The sequence below is a fragment of the Mirounga leonina genome, unplaced genomic scaffold (assembly GCF_011800145.1).
Source record: "Mirounga leonina isolate KUSES-001 unplaced genomic scaffold, KU_Mleo_1.0 Mir_82, whole genome shotgun sequence".
NCBI lineage: Eukaryota > Metazoa > Chordata > Mammalia > Carnivora > Phocidae > Mirounga > Mirounga leonina.
Window position 1 is genome coordinate 37,992,237 of NW_023270825.1, and position 23,735 is coordinate 38,015,971.

General features: G+C 41.9%; 1 protein-coding gene across 2 annotated transcripts in view; it reads right to left on the minus strand.

Annotated features, from left to right (window-relative positions):
• Positions 1-23,735, minus strand: part of PRKCH (protein kinase C eta) — a 220,720-nt gene that overhangs the window by 10,541 nt on the left and 186,444 nt on the right. For both annotated transcript variants that reach the window (XM_034992244.1, XM_034992245.1), the window contains exons 11-12: positions 18,811-18,949; positions 18,037-18,225 (exon numbers count right to left, since the gene is read on the minus strand). In XM_034992244.1, coding sequence (XP_034848135.1) covers positions 18,037-18,225; positions 18,811-18,949 — 328 coding nt within the window. The remainder of the gene's footprint in view (positions 1-18,036; positions 18,226-18,810; positions 18,950-23,735) is intronic.

Genomic DNA, 23,735 nt, shown 5'->3' on the forward strand with positions numbered 1-23,735 from the left:
CCTCTAAGATCACAAACAAGACAAAGATGTCCACTCTCACCACTTTCATTCAGCATAGTACTGAAAACCCCAGCAGCAGCAATTGTCAAGAAAAAGAAATAAAAGGCATCCAAATTGGCAAGGAAGAAGTTCAACTGTTACTATTTGCAGATGGCATGTTACTATATGTAGAAAATCCCAAAGATTCCACCAAAAAAAAAAAAAACTATGAAAAATAATAAATTCAGTAAAGTCGTAGGATACAAAATTAACACACAGAAATCTGTTGGCATTTCTATACACTGATAACAAAGTAGCAGAAAGAGAAATTAAGAAAACAATTCCATTTAGTATTGCATCAGAAAGAATAAAATCACTAGGAATAAACTTTACCAAGGAGGTTAAAGACCTATACTCTGAAAAGCATAAAATATTAATGAAAAAAACTGAAGACTTCACAAACAAATGGAAAGATATTCCATGCTTATGCATTGGAAGGACTAATATTGTTAAAATGTCCATACTACCAAAAGCAGTCTACAGATTCAATGAAATCCCTCCCAAAATACTAACAGCATTTTTTTCACAGAACTAAAACAATCCTACAATTTGTATCGAACCACAAAAAGACCCTGGATAGTCAAAGTAATCTTAAGAAGAACAAAGCTGAAAGAATCACAATCCCAAATTTCAAGATATGCTGCAAATCTATCAAACATTACGGTACGAGCACAAAAACAGACACATACTTCAATAGCACAGAACAGAGAGCTCAGAAATAAACTCATGCTACAGTCTCTTTAATGGAGCTGGGAATGCTAGATAGCTACATGCAGAAGAATGAGACTGGACCACTTTCTTACACCATATACAAAAATAAACTCAAAAATGGGTTAAAGACATAAATGTCAGACCTGAAACCATAAAATTCCTAGAAGAGAACATAGGCAGTCATCTCTTTGATAGTGGTCTTCGCAACATTTTTCTAGGTATGTCTCCTCAGGCAAGGGAAACAAAAGCAAAAATAAATTATTGAGACTACATAAAAATAAAAAGCTTTTGCACAGTGAAGAAAACCATCAGCAAAATGAAAAGGCAACCTACTGAATGAGAGAGGATATTTGCAAATGATATATCCAATAAGAGGTTAATATCTCAACTATAGAAAGAACTTATACAACCCAACACCAGAAAACAAATAATCCAGTTAAAAATGAACTGAGAACTTGAATAGACATTTCTCCAGAGACTTACAGATGGCCAAGAGACACATGAAAAGATGATCAACATCAGTAATCATCAGGGAAATGCAAATCAAAAGCACAATGAGAATCACCTTTCACCTAGTCAGAATGGCTAGAATCAAAAAGACAAGAAATAACAAGTATTGGTGAAGATGTGGAGAAAAAGGAACGCTCATGCATTGTTGGTGGGAATGTAAATCAGTGTAGCCACTGTGGAGAACAGTAAGGAGGTTCCTCAAAACATTACAAATAGAAACACCATATGACCCAGTAATTCTACTCTAGGTATTTACCCAAAGAAAACAGAAAACACTAGTTCATAAAGACAGATGCCACCTCTATGTTTATAGTAGCAATATTTACAATAGCAAAGATATGGAAGCAACCAAGTGGCCACTGAGATGAATAGATAAGGAAGGAGTGGTTTATATGTACAATGAAATATTCCTCAGCCATAAAAAAACGAATGAGACCTTGCCATTTGTGACAACATGGATGGACCTAGAAGGTATTAGGCTAAGTGAAAAAGTCAGAGAAAGACAAATGCCATATGATTTCAATTATATGTGGAATCTAAAAATTAAAACAAAAAGCAGAAACAGACTCATAAAAACAGAGAACAAAACTGATGCTTGCTGGGGCGGAGGGGGAGTTCTGCGGGGGATGGGCAAAATGGGTGAGGGGTAGTGGGAAATATGGAACGAATAAGTCACAGTGATAAAAGGTATAGCACAGCAACTCTAATCAATGGTATTGTAACAGCATCGTATGGAGACAGATGGTAGCTCACTTGTGAACACGGCATAACACACAGACTTGTCAAATCCCTTATGCTGTACGTCTGACACTAATGTAACACTGTGTGTCAACTATACTTAAAAAAAAAAAAAAAAAGGCCGGGAGGATGAATACCATGAAACAGAAGCCAGGACAGGGCCCACCGCAAGGAGGAGCTTATAGCCTCTTCACGACTACCCCTCCAAAGATGCAAAGATGGGGGGTTAAGGGAATATTTATCATTAGCCCAGTCCTAAAATCTTTAATGGTGCACATTGGTGGAGGTGTGCAGGGCTAGGAGGAGAAGGGGCTTGCTGCCCTACGCCAGGCATGATACTCTCCCTAAACACCGTATTCCTGCTGCTGTGAATAGTGATGGCATGATCCCTTTGCAGAAAACATCCTCTGTTTGCTTATGTCCCTAATGGGACCCAAATGCCAAACAAGTCACCAACAATGCTGTTTGCAGCCATCGGCTGTCCATGTCTAAGGTCATACTTAAACTTGCCTCGCCTCAACTGACCTTTTCCCCGACTGTGGTCCAAATGAGAAAGTCAGCCAAGGAGGAAAATAAAGTGACTTCATGAAAGATTCTGGACACATTTACTAAAGGAGGCAGAATGTTTTTTAGGGTCAATAAAAGCACTTTATAAACTGCAAAGAGTAAGTGAGAAGGCCAAAGTGGAAAATCTGCTTCCACCCCAAATATAAGTGTCAAGGTAACTGGAGAGCAGGGACAGGAGAGGGGTCAAGAATGCATGGATTCAATTTGTAGTCTCCTTTCTTTGGGGTCCTCATTAAAGTGGAATTTCACTAGAGGATCCCGAAGTGATCAGAGATACATCTGTCCTGAGAATGAGAAACTTAACAGTTCTTTCAGGGCTGTAGAGAAGGTAGGACTACAGAGGAAAACAGACGTGTCCTCCTGAAAGTGGCTCTCCAGTGAAATGTAGGTCGGGTTTGTACAAGAATGTCCTGGGAAGCCTCCTGCACAACTAAGGAAGGATAGAAGAGCCCCTCTGATAGGGAAGCACAGAGGTTAACTGGTTAGGCTCTGCAGTTTGACTCTGTATATTCGTAGCCAATGAGCTGTGTGACCTTGCACAAATATCTTACCTTCTCTGGGCCTCAGATTCCTCAACTATAAAATGGAGATCTTCCTGTATTTCATAAGGCTGTTACAACAAGTAAATGCCTGGCACAAAACAGACCCTCAATAAATGTATTAGTAAGCATCTTGTTAAACCACTTGTAGGTCCATCCTGTTCTACCTAAAGCCAGAGGCATGGACTAAACACCTCCAAGAGTAAAATCTGAAGTCAGCCTTGACCCTGAGGCTCATCCAGCTCTCCCTGCTACTCAACTTTGCAGCCAAGAAAGACACAACAAGGCCTGTTTCTGCTTTCACAGTTTCCAACAGTGGGGTTGTTACGATGGTCTCTGGAAAACAGTTTTTCTGACAGCAAAGATTTCTAGAGACAATCCTGAAACAAGAAATACAAATAGCAGTCAGGTTTTGCTGTGCAGTTGTATCTGCTTAAACAACAGAAGGGAGATAGTGAATGCAGGACGAAGGATGCAATAGGGCAACTTCTTTGTGAACCCCGTGCCATGTCTGGTAGGCTCTGCTGCACCCGAGGTGGCTTTGGTTTTCAGTGGCTGAATGTTCCAGAGGACACAGTTTAAACTAACCCTGTATAATAATGTGTTTTGAGAAAACAGGATCCAAATGTACTTTGAAACTCATTAAAATGTAGGCAATGGCTATTTTTCCCTCTTTCAAAATCGGTCTGATTTCAGAGGAAGACAACTGGTTATATAAATAGACCAATTAGTCTAATAAAATTTTCTTTCAGGAGGGAGAAAACACTGTATTTTCTCCTAATAGTTGGACTTGGCTGTTGGACAAACAAAATGACCTTCTCCTTTCATTCAATTTCAGACCAAAGAGCAGAAAGTGTTAATGTTGGCAAATCAGAAGGGAAGGAAACCATTCCACGGGACATTCCCATCAATATTCCAGGCAGATGCTCTCAAATGGGAAGAAGGCATTTTCAGGCTCTCCAGAGAATGCTGGGGAGGGAGGGCAGAGGAAGAACACACGACCCAGAACACGGGTTTCACAGCTATGATGGTCAACCTCACCGCGGGCGTCCAGCTGATGGGGGTGACAAAATGCATGCCTGCGTGTGCCTGTTGCAGTCACGGGTCTGCTGCCAGTGTCACAGGGCAGTCTAGCCTGGTTAGGAAGACCAGTCATCAACCACCTGCTCGGCGCAACCCTTTGCGCCGGCTGAGCTGACGAGGCACAGCCTGGGAATGACCTACACGGGCAGCACCAGCCAGCACAGAGCAGGGGTGAGAGGGACAAGCGGAGGCATGTGAGTTAGCTGATGGGGGCTGCCGGGGAGGAGAGAGACCCCAGGGCTTTGACTTGGCATTGCTAAGTCACTTTTCCATAGGAGAAGGCAGAGACATTTAAACCCGAGATGAGGCTGACAACAACCCACACTGGGGCTGGGATGGGGCTCAGAGGCAGGGCGGAAGGATACATAACGTATTTTTTGAATAGCTCTGGGGAAACAAACTAATCTTCGCAAGTACAGACTGGTGTTGCCATGGAATATTGGAAGAGCCAAGAGAAGGAGAGTTGTTCTAGCTTGTTCAGATTGGGTGAGTGGAATTTACTAGGCTGGGCTGGAACTAGTAATCTGCATGCCTATGGAAATAGGACCACCTGGCCATCCTCAAAGCACATAGGGATCCAGATCCAGACTGATTTGGGCAGGAAGCAGCTGTAGGAGTGGAAAAAAGAATGGTACAAATTTTAAGATTATTTGTTCTAGTTTTGTGAACAATAGTATGGGTGTTTTGATAGAGATTACATTCTATCTGTAGATTGCTTTGGGCAGTACGGACATTTTAACGTTAATTCTTCTAACCCATGAGCATGTTGTATCTTTCCATTTATTTGTGTTGTCAAATAACCCTTAAATTTGTATGGACACAAAAGACCCTCAATAGCCAAAGCAATCTTGAGTGAGAAGAACAAAGATGGAGGTATCACAATCCCAGATTTAAAATTATACTACAAAGCTACAGTAATCAAAAACAGGATGTACCTGCACAAAAATAGACAAAAAGATCAATGGAACAGAACCCCAAAATAAACCCACACTTATATGGTCAATCTATGACAAAGGAGGCATGAATATGCAAAGTCTCTTCAGTAAATGGTGCTGGGAAAACTAGCCATCTACATGCAAAAAAGAATGAAACTAGACCACTTGCTTATACCATATATAAAAATAAACTTGGATTAAAGACCTATATGTGAGACCTGAAACCATAAAACTCCTAAAAGATAACATAAGCAGTATCTCTTGGACATCAGCCTTAGCAACATATTTATGGGTATGTCTCCTCAGGCAAGGGAAACAAAAGCAAAAATAAACTCTGAGGAATGCACCAGAATAAAAAGCTTTTGCACAGTGAAGAAAACCATCAACAAAACAAAAAGGCAACCTACTGAATGGGAGATGATATTTGCAAATGATATAGCCAAATAAGGTTAATATCCAAAATATGGAAAAAACTTAGACAACACCAAAAACCCAACAATCGGATTAAAAAGTGGGCAGAGGACCTGAATAGACATTTTCCCAAAAAAGGTATATAGATGGCCAACAGACTATGAAAAGATGTGCAACATCACTCATCATCAGTGAAATGCAAATCAAAACCACAATGAGCTATCACCTCACACCTGTCAGAATGGCTAATGTCAAAAAGACATGAAATAAGTGTTGGCAACGTTGTGGAGAAAAAGGAACCATCGTGCACTATTAGTGGGAATATAAATTGGTGCAGTCACTATGAAAAACAGTATGGCGGTTCCTCAAAACATTAAAAGTAGAAATACCATATGATCCAGTAATCCCACCACTGGGTATTTACTCGAAGAAAACAAAAACACTAATTTGAAAAGATATATGCATCTCTACGTTTATTGTAGCATTTTTTGACAATAGCCAAGATATGGAAACAACCCAAGTGTCCATCAATAGATGAATGGATAAAGATGTGGTATATATATACAATGGAGTATCACTCAACCATAAAAAGTAATGAGATGTTGCCATTAGTAACAATATGGATGGATCTAGTAGGTATTATGCTGAGTATAATAATTCAGACAGATACCATTGATTAAACTTATATGTGAAATCTGAAAAAACAAAACAAAACCAGAAACAGACTCCTAAATACAGAGAATAAACTGATGGTTGCCAGTTGGGGGGGGGGGGGGGGGGGGCAGGCAAAACAGGTGAAGGGAATTAAGAGGTATAAACTTCCAGTTATGAATAAGTCACTGCATGAAAAGTATAACATAAGGAATATAGTCAATAATATTGTAATAATTTTGTATGGTGACAGATGGTAACTACGCTTATCATAGCGACCATTTCATAACGCATATAATTGTTGGATCACTATGTTATAGACCTGAAACTTACATGATATGGTATGTTAATTATACATCAATAAAAAAATGGTATAGCTTTTGTAAATGCTATAGCTTAATAAGTGGTAGCTATTACTACTACTATATATACATATCTATGTGTTCTTGTATTATAGCAGGTATTGACCTAAGTGTTTCAAATTCATTCTGTATAATATTTACAGCGACCCTGATTATCATTCCCATTTTACAGAGTGAAAACTGAAGAACAGTCCAATCTGTAACCTCTCCAAGGCCACCCAGTTTGGGAGTGGTGGAGCTGGGATTCAAACCCCAGCCTATCTAGCACTAGAAGCCTTTGCTTTCAGTCACTGTGCTAACTTTCTTTTTGAGGTAACCAATCTTCTCATTTGGATTCTGGATTAAAAAACAGTGTGGACTGACAGGTCAGGAGGAATCGTGGGATGACATTCAGGACTTCACTTGAATGAGAATGCATGGCACTTTGTGTGCTTACTTACGTTACACTTCCTTTGCTGGCCCATGGGACCAGCGGGTACTAAGAGAGGGCAGAGAAAACAGTCTTGAAAAGGACGTAAAGAATCCTTTAGTCTGACCACCTTGCTTTACTTTAAACAAATGGGGGGTCTTTATATTGGAGAAAAAAAGATAAAAGGGCACTGTTGACATTTTCAAATACCAGGAGAGGTGTTGGCAATAAGAGGCACTTCTAAATAAAAAATATGTTTAGGGAGTGGGAGTTAAGGGGACATACATAAGCTTGTAAGGACAATTAAAATAAGTTTAATACTCGATGCCATGAAGTGACAGAAAGGGCTTTCCCAGGAGGAGCACGACTGTCTTATTGGAAACATTAGCATAAGAACTGGGATTTGTCAAGGACACCGGATGACCTCTCTGGCATCAAGTGGGAAGGGAGACCAATGGCCTCCATGGACTGTGCTCTCTATTGTCTCTCTTTGGATTTATCATTAAAATTCGGGGAGAGAAGAACTGCCATTTTGAAGATGACTGTACCTTCTCCCTCAGCTAGAGAAGCCACATTTTCCTTGGGTCTCAAGTGGACTTGTCTTTATAAAAAGTAAAATGAAACAGAACTTGCTCAAGCTTATCTCCTTGGGCTAGTCATGAAGAAGGGGGCTCATGAGTATATTTGAAAATACCAATGGATCAACATCTATACTGATAAGTTACTTATAACTAACCTACATCAGAATATTCCGTAAGTATCTCCAGAGGCACAGTACACAGTGTACTTTATTATCTCCTCATGAAAGCCAGTACAGTAAATGGCCCGTATTGTCGCTGTTCGTGCAAGGGGGCAGAAGCAGTGCTAAAATCTGTAAGCGGGTTTGTTGGCTCTGTTTTTCATGCTGTCAGTGATTGGAATCCAAGAGCCTTTCTGTGTGGGCATCTACTTAATTCCTTTTCAGTGCTTTTAACACTCTAATTTTCCTGTGTTTTATAATCATTATAGCTTCCCCTGAATCCCAAGTCATAGGACAATGTTGGTTTAAAAAAAGGTAAAGGTCAGAGGTGAGTCCTAGAGATCCAAGTCCAAGGTCAGGCATTTGTGCCAACACCCATGTTGTTGGCCAATATGATTTTATGCTGGCAAGTGAGTCTCAAGCATCCCTGACTGATGGGGCAGGTTTTACTGCTCTCCCAAGTGTTAACAGACAAGAAAGCTCTACTCACTGTGGCCACTCCAGAGGCCCAAACTACTTCTTCATTTCAGGTGCCATCCCCCCAAATGTAGCTATTTAAAGGAAGCAAGTACTAAACAAGGGTCCTCCAGAGGAGACTACACAATGCCTTTTATTTTCTCCTGATGAAACCCAGGCCAACACCCTTTTTTATCTAGGGTGTCCAAACCAAACCTAACCATCAACTGCTAAAAATTATTGATTTTTGATAGTTGGAAAGGACACATGAAAGAAAACAAAGTGTACTAGTTCTGTTCACAAGAATTTTTCCAGCTTAAAACAAAAAGCTCTTCTGACCCACAGATTTCAGTTAGCAAACTGCCACGTAGAAAAGGTATCCATGCTCGATTTACAAAACCTCTGATATCTTTATCCTCCTGGCTGAGATATGGAGATTAAAGGGGCAAGTGGTATTAGTACTCCATTAAAAAAAAAAAGAAGAAAAAGGAAAAAATCCTTCACACTGCCAGCCACAAATAAAACATTAGGACCTCTATTCCTAAGTAAACTTATAAGCTAAAATGAGGGGGAGGGAAGCTGAGAACAGTAACTTTCATAAAATATGATTTAAAAATGCCAAATAAGTCTACAGGAGGATCAGTGTGCTAGGGTTTTTCTGTCTTCTGCCAACACTAGCATTGATCTGTCTGTAAGGAAATGGTTCATTTCTGAAAGGTGTTAATTGCACTAGCAGTTTCAATAAGAGGACTATGGAGCAGCTCCATTTCTTCATATGGGAACTCCAGTCCTAGTAAAGGGCTGCCTGGCTGCATGTAAACCATTTCTCTTGCTAAAGGATCTTTCAGTAAATTTCTTTTGGATTTTCCCCATGACAGTGTTTGAAAAATCAGTTCTAATGATCCAGAGTTGGATCCTCTACCTTAATCTGGTCCCAGTTTTCCCTCCACTTCTTCAGCCTCCTTCTGCCTGACCACTTCCTTTGAGCATCTTGACTTCTGACAGGAGGGGAGTGGGAAATGGAGGGGGTCAAATTCAATGCTGCTCTCATCAACTGTGTGGCGACAGACGTGGGACAGACTCCTGGCTAAAAGAGGATCCCAGCATTAATTGTGATTCTCCCTTTGTGCACATAGGCACACAGGATTCCTGCAGACAAGGCACAGATGATGAAATCTGAGAGGTGTGAGGACAGATAAAACCCACACAAGTACACACACACTTTAGTTTCTATAAAGCTTTGGAACAAAAGCACTCTGTAATCTCCCTCTAATGCCAAGTTTACAATGCCTCCTGAACAGACAAAGGTGACTCAGGAAAATGCACCAAACTCCTTTCAGCACTTATTTAACCTGGCCACCTGTGTGAGCTCAGAGAAAGGGCACTGACTTCACCTGAGTCAGCACCAAGCCTCGTGATCCCTCGCAGGAGATGATTTAGCACAAAGGAAGATTCATCTCACAGAAAGGCCGTCACCTTCTTAAGCTCTGTGGATTCGTGAGGACTTGCCCAAATTTCAATCTCTCTGGAGCTACATGAAGGCAAAACTCAGTGCAACCACAAAACTCTAAGCAAACTCTCTGTTTTCTTCTGTGTTATGATTATTAGCATTTTGGGATAACTTAGTGCCAGTTAAGGAAACTCAGCCAACAAAAAGCATGTATTATTCTCAAACCAAGGGAAAGAAAAACATTTAAAAAGTTGTCTTTAAAGTCATAAATCCAGAATGCCTTTATCCAAGTGTGTCTTCACATATCTTTTCTGTGTTAACTTCTGTGGGTGTTGCCAGTTTTTATAATCTAGGAGAGTGAACAGGTGGGATTGTTTTGCTTTTAGAGCATGGACATGTATTTCACATACACATTTAAAGGGAAGATGAGAAATGAGACACAAAAGGGCAAGAAAGAAAAATAGTCTTCCCATTGCAGTTTTTTTGAGTGTATGTGATGGTTATTTTTAGTTTGTAAGGATTAGTGGTTAATGATTTGGGAATTTTTTCCCAAGTAGAAGTCCTGGGCTAAACATTGGGTGTATTCCAGCTCCCCTCTTCCGGATGGTTCTGTGCCTCAGGGAAGTGTCCTCACAAGTAAGTCCTCTGCCTCTCTTCATGTCTATATGAAATGTTTGGACATCCACACACAAAGCACTTGAAAGTTCACAATCTGGGGGGGTGGTTGGTAAAGGTGATCACGGGAAGGGCTAGGGTAGGAAAGTAACAATGGGCTGGGAGTTCTGTTGGGTAAGACGCCAGTGCCCATCCTGTTTAACCACTCACTTTCTGTGGAACAGGGGACAAGAACACCGCCTCATCCCCACTTCAGGGGACTCACAGACATTATTACACCATACAAAGCCACAAGGTCCTTACCATCTATGACTCTGTGGTATGCTACATAAATGGGTATCCAAACAGTTTCTACAGATAATAAAACCTTCCATTTTAAAAGGTAGAAAGGAATTCAGAAAGCATTTTGTTTTGAAGGAAAAAAAAAAAAAGGCAACCAAAATATCCAGCAGACACCAATTCCAGGAACAGGGCTGACCTTATGTTCCTAAGAAAAGAGTATCAGGAAATCTCAGGAAGCCAAGTAGGGATGGCCCACCATGCTGAGAGTGGTTCAGGAAGCGGATGTGAGAGGCTGGCTTGGAGATCTTGGACCTTCCTGTCTTGGTGGGAAAGGGCGGCCCCAGCCCGCAGGAAGGGATCCCACAGGGCAGCAGGGGGAGCAGCTCAGGGCAGAGCTCACCATTGACGGCTCTCTTCTTCACTGCTCTTTGTTTAAAAATCCTTCTTTGGGGTACACTTAGTTACTCAACTTTGGATTGAGAAATACTTCTTGGGAAGGTACAAACACTGTTTGTGGATGTTGAAGAATGAATATGCTAAAACCGCTGATAAATTATATCTCTTAGCATAAAAATGACCAGGGTTATGTCGACTCCCAGTCCAGGACCTTGGGACTCTTACCAGCAATCAAAAAGGCATAGTTGGATCCAGACCCATTGTTACTGAAACATTTCATAATAAATTCAAAACTAAAGTGGAAAAAAAAAAAAAAGATGTAGCTGGATCACCCAGAGAGCTGGTATGTGGCTCACATTATTTCTTCTTTTTCTATGATTGTATTGTTAAACCATTTTGTTTCATTAAATGAAGGCTGAGTTCACTTTTTCTACACAGTCTGTAATGTGTGTGTATACATATATACATTATACACACACAGGCACATATGTATACACACACACTTTGTATAAAATGGATTCATATGTTAATTTTAAAATTTGCTATTGGGGCACCTGGGTGGCTCAGCTGATTGAGTGTCCAACTCTTGATTTCAGCTCAGATCATCATCTCAGAGTCATGAGATCAAGCCCCACACTGGGCTCCGCACTGGGCATGGAGCCTGCTTGAGATTTGCTCTCTCCCTCTCTCCCCCACCTCTCTCCGACCCCCGCTGTCTCTCCCTCTCTCTCTCTCAAAAAAAAAAAAAAAAAAAAAAAATCCCAGATATTTCATCTGCAAATGCTTCCATCTGATCTACAATATCTCTTTATAAATATTCAGAATGATCACTTAAACATGAAAAAACATTTTGTCCCTCATACTTGCTTGAAGTCCTCCAATGACTCATCTTGGCACTCCTTCACATGGCCTCCAGTGTCCTTCATGCTCAGCCTCAACTCCTCTAACCCCCACGGCCCTATACCTTTGCTCATTACAGTCCTGCCACACTGCCAGAGAGTTACTCAAACTCACTCTTTCTCAAGATCTTTGTGTACTTCTTGAATCTAACTTGCCTTCAGCCTTTGGGTTCAGCTTAAATGTCATTTCCTCAGGATGGCCTCACTTGATGACCTAGATTAGGTTTGGTCTATCTCTTATATCTTCTCAAAGCACCTTAGACCTTTTTTAAAAATCGAATTCTAAGTTAATGATAATGTTATTTTATTTAACGTCAATTGTAAGGTAATGATAGTTATTTGTATGATTTCTTTTTTCTTATCTGTTTTCTTCCCCATCCCAGCTGGACTTAAATTCCTTGAAGGCAAAGATAATATCTGGTGTGGTCCTCTCTGCATCCCCAGCCCCTTGCTAGTACCTGAGGCTAGCAGACCCATGGCTGCTATGCATATATGCATGGACTCACTCCTGGTAAGTGAGTAGGCAGATCCGTATCTTTTTGGTTATTTACATCCCACATACGTGTCTTTAGCTTCTGGAAAAGTGCAATATAGTTCTCTCTGGAATAAAAATGGAACCCAGCTTCATGTACAATTTAGCACTTAATAATCTTGATGATGTTGGTGGATCTTGTTCAGGGAGAGGATGATGATAATGACACATTCAGTATGTTATGAAATTACTACTCATAACTCAACAATACTAATAAATTACTCCTGTATTGCAACTTTCCAAATCCTTTCATGTGTACTCCCTCATTTGAAGTGGGTACTATTGGTGTCCTCATCCCTGCTTTGCAGAGGTAGGCTGAAGAGCAGTGGCAGGAGTGGAAGGAGGTCCCCTGACTCAGACTAGTGTGTGCTTCTTCCACGCTACCATGTGAGGTTGGTTCACCTCTCTGGGTCTCAGCTTCACCTATCAACCAGGGATTCAGACCAAGTGCTATTGAAAGATTTTCTATCTTGGCAATTCTCTGTGTTTTTAATCGTCACCAAGCTCTATGAAATGAAGGGTGATGACAAGTGATTATAATACAAAACTTAGCATTCAGGACCTCCTGACAATTTTTAGGACCATGCAGGACACCTCCAATGGAGTCAACATTCAACGTTAGGAACTCTTGAAGTCACCAAGCTCCCAGAATCTTAGGGGATCACAAAATCCTGGAAAAGGGCTTGAAGTCTATATTTTTAAAGAAAGAAATGCACTTTATCTTGAATTGCACAACAAAATGAAGTCTTGTTCAGAGTCCTTAAAAATGTCTCCACTTGGGCGCCTGGGTGGCTCAGTTGGTTGGGCGACTGCCTTCGGCTCAGGTCATGGTCCTGGAGTCCCGGGGTTGAGTCCCGCATCAGGCTCCCTGCTCGGCGGGGAGTCTGCTTCTCCCTCTGACCCTCCTCCTTCTCCTGCTCTCCGTCTCTCATTCTCTCTCTCTCAAATAAATAAATAAAATCTTTAAAAAAAAAAAATGTCTCCACTTACATAACTTCTAACACAGATTCCCCAAGTCCTCAGTTATCTGGCCTAGGACTATTTGTTCCTACTTAGCTAGTACTACTCAAAAGTTACTGCAGGCATCAGTTTCTGGGTAGATCACACTGTAAAACCATTGGCCTATTTTGTCACAAGTAAAACTAGTAGCCACATTTTAGATTTAGATGTTTATACAACCTGAAGTCGTTCCTTCCTAACCTCCTCACTGAATCCTCTTCCACGGTCACTCTGTGAACCTTGGTGGGCCCTAAGCCCCATCCTCCAACCTCCTTTTATTCTTCAGCCTCTACCCTAGTCAGGTCTGTGCCCATGTTCTTATTAATGGGAAGTAGAAGAAAAATGGGGAATGGCCAGAGGTAGTCTAGCTCAGAGCTCTGGCTAGGAGTTAAGAATATCTGGATTCTGATCCCAGGGTTTGGGGGCTTTTTTTCTATTTTTTTAATTGTGGCATAATATACAGAATATGCCATTTACCTTCTTAACCATTTTTAAGTGTGTAGCGCAGTAGCATTAAGTACATTCACACTGTTGTGCAACCATCACCACCATCCATCTCCAGAATCTTTTACATCCTTCAAAACTGAAACCCCACGCCCCTTAAACACTAATTCCCTACACCCCCACCCCTAGTCCCTGGCAAGCACCATTTTGCTTTTTGTCTCTGTAAGTTTGACTTTCTAGGTCATTCTAGGTACTTCATAAAAGTGGAATCATACATTTGTCCTTTGGGGTTTGGCTTTTTTCATTAGGCATGCCTTCAAAGTTCATCCATGTTGTAACATGCATCAAAATTTGCTTCCTTTTTAAGGCTGAATAATCGTCCATTGTATGCATATACCACATTTTGTTTATCCATTCATCTGTCGAAGAACACCTGGATTGTTTCCACCTTTCAGATATGTGAATAATGCTGCTGTGAAGATCGGTGTACAAATATCTGTTCAAGTCCCTGCTTTCAATTCTTCTGGTGATACATCCAGAAATGGAATTGCTAGACCATGTGGTAATTTTATGTTTAATGTTTTGAGAAACTGCCTGCCATCTTGTTTTCCATAGTGGCTGCACCATTTTACATTCCCATGAAAACTGCACAAGACTTCTAATTTTTTTGTTTAAACTAATGTGCTGAATGGCCTTTGGTGAGTCACAATTTCTCTGAGCCTTAGTTTCCTTATCTATAAAATGAGGGGATTGGAATGGACAGTCTTTTAAGGTTTCTTCTAGCAATAGAAAACTATATTGGTCTAATTAAATCAAGTTGCAATTAAAGCCAAAAAGCAGTCCGAAAGGTTTATAAGCATGACTTGATACCTTCAACCTTCTTCGTAATACAATAATCATTTTTCAAAGGAAAGCACAAAGAGTCTAAAGTCATTTCATAGACACAGATGTCATTGATGATGGTAGTGGCCACTTCCTGAGCATCTCCTCTGCTGAACACTGTTCCAAGTATCCCACACACACTATCTCATGCCCCAGTTGTACAGATAAGGAAACTGAGGCATGGCAAAATTACACTATGTGCCCAAGAGAACACAGCCAGTGAGTGAAAGAGCCGAGATTTGCCTGTGGACAGCTCTGCTGTGGGGACGGGTTCTTCACCACCAGACCTGGATAAAGTATTTCTTCCTCAGTGTTTCTCAAGTCCTGACTGTTCTTAACTGTTTTCTTTCTTTTCCTTGATCACACTTCCATTTAAATGTCTCAGCCCTGGGCACCTGGGTGGCTCAGTTGGTTAAGCGACTGCCTTCGGCTCAGGTCATGATCCTGGAGTCCCGGGATCGAGTCCCGCATCGGGCTCCCTGCTCGGCAGGGAGTCTGCTTCTCCCTCTGACCCTCCTCCCTCTCATGCTCTCTGTCTCTCATTCTGTCTCAAATAAATAAATAAAATCTTTAAAAAAATAAAAATAAAAATAAAAAAAATAAATAAATGTCTCAGCCCTTAGCAAAGAATAGCTGAATTTCCTCCACTATGGCATTTAAGCTTTTTTATTTTTAGGCATAGAGGCTGAAATGTACAAAGCTGTCCCAGAAATCCTCTGGGTGAATGCTTTTTAGTAATTTCATCTGATACCTTTGCAAGTGTTTTTCAGAAAATCACTTTTAAGGGACGCTCCTTGAAGGAAGAATAGAATCCTTATGGTGTTCTGGATAATAATCTTATGACATGGATTTTATTACCTTGATTTTGTAAGCAAAGACACTGAGATTCAGAGAGGTGTGGTAGCTCACCCAGGTCACCAAGTCAAAACAGAATAGAGCTGGGAGGTAAGCCTGTCACCAAGTGAAGCCCACACTCCTTCCTACGGGAGACACCCCACCAAGAACATAGAATGCCACTTAGGAAAATCACTGCAAGGTCAGTGACATATCACAATCTCAGGTGCTGTCTCTATTCAGTTGAGCAACTGGTGTCTGAAAGAAAAATAAAGGAAAGCGAAGAGGTTCACAGCTTCCCAGGAGCAAATCTGCAAGGAGAGGGTAAAACTCAGTCTCCAATGAAGATTAGATTCTCTTTGGGCACCAGAGGCTCTGTTTTCTCTTAGAACAAAGATTGCGGAGGGAGGATATTACCAGATAACAAATATTCTAGTTACCAAAAAAAAAAAAAAAAAAAACAAACCCCACACAAAATGCATATATATATATATATCAAAGATATAGTTTAAAGTAATTAGACTTATCTGGTTAAGAAGAAACCATCTTAATAGTGCCATATGGTTCTTAATCTTGCTTAGTACCCATTCTAGGTTTTATAGGGATTGGGTGAGGGGGAGTAAGATCTAGGTCCCAGATTTAGTTGGGAAAAACTCTCTCAAGAGGATTCTGAAATACTAGAATAAAGTTAAGGACTTCTAAAATTTTGAAGAAAAAAATTAAGAGACGCACATGTGAGTGATGTCCAACTCAAACGATAAGGGGACCTCAAGATTTCCACTGGATTCAGACAAAAGGTAGGAGATATTTATCAGAGAAATGATGATCTGGATTGTTAACCCTACACAGAGAACATTACAGTTTCTTGAGGCACAGACTGATTTTTATTTCCTACCCTTCACCATACTGAGCATAATGACATTTATATACCAAGCCAACGATGCACATTTCTTTATAGTTCAAACTAGTATTTTCATTTGAATTATAAACTCTGAGGTCTTTCTTTTAAGTATTAAAAATGCTAAATAGGCTACAGCAACTGAATTAAATATGTGCACCATGAAAAACAATGAATAGAACAACGGTGGCGGTTGTCAGCCACAGGGGGTTAGCGTGCCTGAAGAGCCAGATTATGGACCACGGTACTGGAAAAGTAATAATGCAACATAAGCCCGATTCTGTAGCACAATTAGGTTGTGTTAAAGTAGCTTAGGTCATCAGAGTTGGCTGGGGCCAACCTAGGTGAGTACAGTTCCCTTCCATAAGTTAAGACACTTCAGGGCATGAATCCACAGAGACAAGCCCTCCTCCGTCTTTTATTCATGAAGTCATAAAAGCCACAGTCTTTGTTTCCTCAGTCTAAAACTTCTACCAACGATACAAATCAGTTATTCTTGTGAAAACATGCTAGGTAGGAGACATTTGGTAGAATCCAAAGTGACTTTACTTTTGTTTCTATAAGAGATTAGTGTTTCCTCAATATCAGGAGAATACTGGCACCTAACCTTGAGAATCAAGTTACCAATTACAATTCACTTTGGCAATATTTGCCTGAGAAGTATTTCTATGATTATTTCACTTTTAGTGATAAGGAGAATTCTCAGGGACAGTCATGCCCTCAGCCCCAGTACATGGTGACCAGCATATAAAATGTTCTTGAAATGGCACGGATTATATCACTGAAGATTTCTAAAGAGAGATAAGTCTCCCAACAAGATAGCCAATATTTTCCAAATTTAGTTTTCTGTCTCAAATCACTGGAAAGGGTATAACTTAAGGAAAGTAATTCTTATCCCCTAGAAACTATCTGACAGAGAATGGATTATCCTGATTTTTCCCTACTTGAAGAATTGACCTTTTATCCATCTTTATTCCCCTATGCATCTAGTAGGCGATAATACATGCTTTGTGAATTCAACTAACGTGGTTATAGGAATGACACAGATCACATGTGCTTTTTTATTTTCAACATAAAGGCATCAAATCCATGTTTCCTCCTCACTTCAAAATAAGGCTTCCAGCATGGTACCTTAAATGTACACGAGAAAGACTTTTCATGATACATTAACCTCACTGCACATGAATCCTGGGTCTGGCACCTCACTTATTATTCATTAGGATAATGTGGACCCAAAAGGGATCTGCAGAAGTTTAGAAAACCTCTCCTGGTCTCGCCCAGCACTAAGGGAAAGACCCCTTCATCCCAGAAACACAGTCAATACCCAAACAAAGCAGGAATGGCATTCACCTGACCCAACCCCCTGGCGTGTCCTGACTGTTTAAAGGGGGTGCATTACTTCACCTACGCTAGAGCCAAAGTGCTAGAAATACTTGATATTTGGCAAACAACGTTATCAACGGCTCACAGTTGGCCCAGAAAGAACTATTGCATAACCAGAGGAAAACATTCTGGTTCTTTGATTCTGCAGATTAAAACATATACTGCAGTTAGCACTGAGAGCTTACCAGTGCGAGGTGTTGGAAGAACACAAAGAAGTACACAGCCAGCTGGTTTGCAGTAGGCCAGAAGCTGGCTGGGTAAACCAAACTTACAGATTTCAGGATCCCTGTGGCATCTTCATGGAGCCATGTAGGGTAGACCACTTCATCATTCAGGATGGCCTCAAAGAGGTCATCTTCATTCTCCGCCTCGAAGGGTGCGTGACCACAGAGCATCTCATAGAGCAACACGCCCATCGCCCACCAATCTACTGCGGGTCCATAGAGCATTTCCTGGAGGATCTGTGCAGAGGGGGCCAAGGTGAGAACATCTGATCAATGAATGTGTCCTGAATGACTAGGGAAAATGATGGATTAGGAAAGAGGTTTCATTTCATCTCTAGAGAGTGGTCTGTTTTCTCTGTGGTTCAACTCAGAGGACCTTTCATCCAGGTGATCAAACATTTATGGCCTGTTTTGGCCAAGGTAATGGCATGTGCAGATCCAAAACAGAAAGGGTGTCCCTGTAGAGGGAGGAGGAGATTGGGCTCACTCACTCGCATGGGAAAGACTGAGGAACTTTTCTCTACTTCTGATAAATGGGGCTGGGATCAAAGCACTGAGTAGAGACAAAGAGGAAAATAAATAGCTGGGAGTAGAGCACACTTTGTCCTCATTCAGGGCAAATGCCTAAAGCAATGGCAAGGTTTACACAAAAATTTTTTAACTCAAATTGTTATTTATAGGAACCAAGGACATTTTCAGGCATCATTCACCCAATGAGGCATCAGGGAGTGTGGAGGTGTCAGCTTTCAACGCGTCCATAAAGCTCAGTGCACCAAAACAGCCTGTGACATTAATGCTCGGGATTGCCCAAGCGGCACTCACCTCTGGAGCAATATAGTCTGGCGTGCCACAGAAGGTTGCCGTGGTGACTCCATTACAGATCCCTTCCTTGCACATCCCAAAGTCTGCCAGCTTACAGTGGCCCTCATGGTCCAACAGTACGTTGTCCAATTTGAGATCTCTGGAAGAAAGAGTATGCAACATGCATAGGACAGCCAGGCCCCAAACCCTGATGGGCTGGCTCGTGGGGTGGCTAAGGAGACCACACCAAGCAAGCTTCCTGCATACACCTCCAAGGTAACAAACTTCTTTGGGTTATCTTGTAAAAAGCTTTAGGTCAACTCAAAATTTGCCTCATGGTTCCTAGATGATGGTCCCTTGTGAATAGGCTAACCACATACAACCCCCCGAGGCCCGATGGTACCCCCTCCCGGGGGTGTCTCCACAGTCGCTGTAGGACTGACCTTCTGGAGCCTCACCCCCACCGTGGGCTGTGGCGGGGCCCTCATGGCTCTGTGTGCCTAGCCCTGCTCTGGGAATCCAGTTCTGTTGGCCTGGCGTGACAGAAAGACTTGGTGTCTGTCCAGCCTGGGATCACGTTTCAGCTCAGAGGAGGCAGGTGATGCCAGCGCAGGCGGGACCCGTTTCCAAGCTGTGCTCTGGGAGCTCATGAGTTGCTACAGCCTGACCACACAGGTCGCACAGACAGCGGTCACCGGAGACACCCAGGAATGAAAACAAAGTCCTGTCTTCTAGGAATCCCTGATAAGTGAGGTGAAAGCAAAGGAGTTTTCCTGGCACACATCAGTGGGAACGCAGAGCAGGCCTCCTCTCGGCTTGTGTGCCCCTGGCAGCAGTCTCCCTGGGAGTAAGCAAAGGTGTGCTGGGTCTCTGAGCGCCCACTTCAGAAAAGCAAGCCTTTTGCACTTGAAACCAAACCCAGCTTTGTTCCCCTTCTCCATACAAAATCCCACTTTCCAACAAGCAAGCGTTCTCAGGGGGCTGGGATCTGTGGAAATGGTTTCCTTCCACCACAGCCCCCACACAATATAAGCAAGACCTATTTAGCCCACGTGAAGGAGGACTCACGAGATGCAGGGTGGCAGGTGGGATGACTATGATCATGGCCTCGGGAGGGAGGCCACTGCCAGGAGCATGGTCTTTCTCAGCCATTCTTCCAGGAATGGTCACAGACCCTCCGCCCTATTAGCGCCTGGTTGTCTGGCTTCTCTGGGACAGATGGCACACATCAGACGTGTTCAGGGTTAGAGATTACAGTCTGCCGCCCCAGGAGAGAGCAAGACCGTGGGGGATCTGAGTAAGCCTGGGGGCGGCCTCTGTCGGCACCATGTTCTAGCCCAGCCAGCCAGGCCTGTGTGGACCTGCGCCCAGAGCCTGCTCTCTCACATTGCCAAACAAGGGTACTGGGTCTCTGAATTCTCCTAAAGCTGTTAGCTTGCTACGGACCCGTAAAGGATTTTCTTTGGTAACAGAAAACAAGTGCTAACAGAAACCTACAACGGTCTCAAGAACTGACCTGTGATTGCTCAAGAGAGTTTGTGACTAACAGCCCAAGTAAGAGGTTTAATTGGATATTACTCAGTTGCTGTCATGGGTGGCAGGAATTGTTCTGGGAGAGACAAGTGCTTGCAATCAGTTTTGTAAGCCACCCAGCACCATGCCCTCTGCACAGAGAAGCCCGGGGACACGGCCTCACTGCCTGGAAGACAGACTGAGCAGTATAGGGGGCTCGACTCATCCCCGTCATAGGATGCCCAAGGCCACACTTCAATCCTGGCATTTCAGACTCATTTTCGGCATTCCTCAGGACTGTATAAGGCCCGAGGGAAATGCCACTGTTGGTTTCATACCAGGTGCTAACTAACAGACCAAACTCCCAAATTGGGATCCCAAGGGGGTTCAGTTAAGAGCATAATATAATCCCAGGCTATCAGTTCTGCCCTTGGTCCAAATGTCTCACACCTTCTCTCTAAGTTCTGACCCGATATCCCTGGATAGTCAACGTTGCCCCCAGAGTACCCAGTTCATGCCTCAATGATGGTACACCCTGCACTGTATTCCGGAAGGCTCTGTCTGTGTACCTGTCTTCCCCTTAGCTGGAGCTAAGCCTTCCTCCTCCCTCGCTCCAGCTTGGGCCTGGCAGAAGGTGCTGCCCCAAGAGATAAACAGAAGCATTTCAGACAGACAACAGCGAGCTGCCCTGGCCAACTCAGAGCCTGTCTTATTTTTAGGGAAAGAAAGGAAGCTTCATAAACCTCACTGGGATCCTTGTTCCAAAGTAATTACACTTAAAAAAGGGATGTGCTTTTCCCCTTAGAGATGGATTCCAGAGGGAAAAGAAGAATCCTGAAATATAAGCTCAAATTCTTTGCTTTGGTGACACTGGTGAAGGGAAACTACTTTCGGAAAGGCAGTTATGGACCCAATCATGATACTTTTCCTCGGCTTGCAGCCAGATGAAAGAGTGAAACACTGACGGGGTTGGTCAAATAGATCCAAAGGTTAAAGATTCATTCATGGCCACCATCAGCTTCCATTCTAAGGGTAATCATTATTTTTACTTAAAAAAAAAAATGCAAAAGCAAAAAAATCATCCTTTGACTTCTGACTTTGAAATAGGCAGAGGTCAGTTTTTGGCTTTGCAGTAGCTCCCCAGCCTTCAATGCCAACATGTAACTCAACAGCCAAACTTAACAAGGCTACACAATGAAGATTACAAGTTCATACAGGGCAGAGGCTCAGATTCCAAAATGCCAAATACACAATTACGGGCTCATCATTCATTAGCGCATTGAGCCCCCGTATTTCATAGCTATAACTTTTGTCATACAAGCACAGAAGGGTAGAAAGAGTTATTTTATACATTGTTGTTGCTGGGTAATCAGGGTTACTTAAAATGCCCACAGTGGTTTCATTGAGAGGCATCCCAAGTGGTTGAGGACAAAGGAAATTCAGAAATTCTATTTATTTTGTTTCCACTGAGCTATTCCGAGAGTCATGAAACAGAATAACATGAGTCTTTCTGCTTAGATCACTGGAATCAGTGACTCCTCCAAAAGAAATAAAGGAAGGTGAGTTGAGAGCTGGCTCCTTGAACAAGAATGACTCTAAGAGGCTATTCAGTAACTATTTTTAATGTATTTGAAAATTTTTTTTTTATCATGGAAAATTTCAAATCTATACAAATGTACAGAGAATATAACAACTCCCATGGTGCTCACAGACCATAAGCGACTATCAATGCATGCCCAGTTTTGTTTGTGTATACCTTCACTCCCTACTGGAGCCATCCTTTTTCAGATTTTGAAGCAAATCCGAGACATAAAATCATCTCATCTGTAAATATTTTAATATCTGAATCTAAGAGACAACAATTCTTCAATAAAATATAACTTTTGATATTGGTTATTATAAAGCATACAGTCAATATACTATTACAATATACTGCTTTCTGTCTGCTCGTTTGGGTATGTGCGTGCACAGCTAACAAATGCTGCATGTTCACCAGATGCTAAGTGCTTTAACCGTATTACTTTATCCTCATAACAACCCTCTGAACTAGGATCTGCTGCAACATTATCTAGTTACCCAGGGGTAAATCTAGGATTCAAACTCAGTTCTGCTCACCTCCCCCCAGAGCATGGGCTCATAACCCACTACAGCAGGCAAATACTCTTTTATACACTGGTATTGCACTGCTGGCTAGTCCTCCTAGGAGATTATTTCCTGACACCTCCCCAACTGAAACAAGAACCATCTGAGAATCAGTAAGTATCTCAAGACTGAAGAATGACAAAGGGACATTTTTGTGCACATCAGTATGAAATGCATAATCAAAATTTTACCCCCAAAAATGTTTTTTTGCTTTGGGTTTTAGTTTGTGCAAGGAGAGGGAATTCAATGGATGTTACCCAACCTTTGTATGGGAATAGGGGCGTGCACAGCAAATGTGTCTCTACTGGTCAAATATTCTGAAGATAATTCACTGCTATTTTCTAAGGAGAAGAGGCTGATGGGTGGGTAAGGGTGAAGAGGTGGCTGAAAAGAATGAATTTAATATTGTGATCACAATTTCACAACAAAACCATTTAGCGCTAGCTTGTATTTTGAATGTCTGGGTTTATAATAAACTTGCAATTTTTTTCAAGGCAAGACTGATTGTGTTAAATTGGTAAAAGAATGTTGAGGGGCGCCTGGGTGGCTCAGTCAGTTAAGCATCTGACTCTTAATTTCAGCTCAAGTCACGATCTCAGGGTTGTGAGATCTCACCCCACGGGCTTCGACCAGCTCTGACTGGCTCTGCTCTGGGCATGGAGCCTGCTTAAGATTCTCTCTCTCCCTCGTGCTCCCACACGCACTCTCTTAAAAAAAAAAATGGTGAAAAGTCACTGAAACAGCAAAAGTCTAATATCTGATTTTATCAGCAACTAGATAGACCTGCCATTCATGTATTACTTAACACAAGATATTCAGCCATTCACCCACTGCACAAATCTCAGAGGACCATCTCTGAGCCAAACAATACTCAAGGGGCCCAGAGTCCTGAAGGAGACAGGAGATAGCAGGAGCCTGATATGGCAGGGATCAGCCAAAATTGCAGTCTTTGGCCCAAGAAGAAAGAGAAACCATCAAAAGGTCATACACAGGAGATGGACAGCATTAACTTGTGATTTTACAATGAGCCTCCAGCTACAATGTGGACAACAGGTTAGAGGGGGAGGAGAGAACTTGAGGAAAGTAGCTGGGAAGCTACTGAAGTGTTCAGAAAACAAATGGGCAGTAAGGCAAAGGGAATTGGATGGTCCGAGAATGACTAGGCAGGAAAAGTAACGGGATGCAGTAATGGAAGGATATAGACAGTAAAAGGGAAGAAGGCGTGAGCATGTTCTGGCTTACAGAATTTATTTATTTATTTATTTATTTATTTATTTATTTATTTATTTATT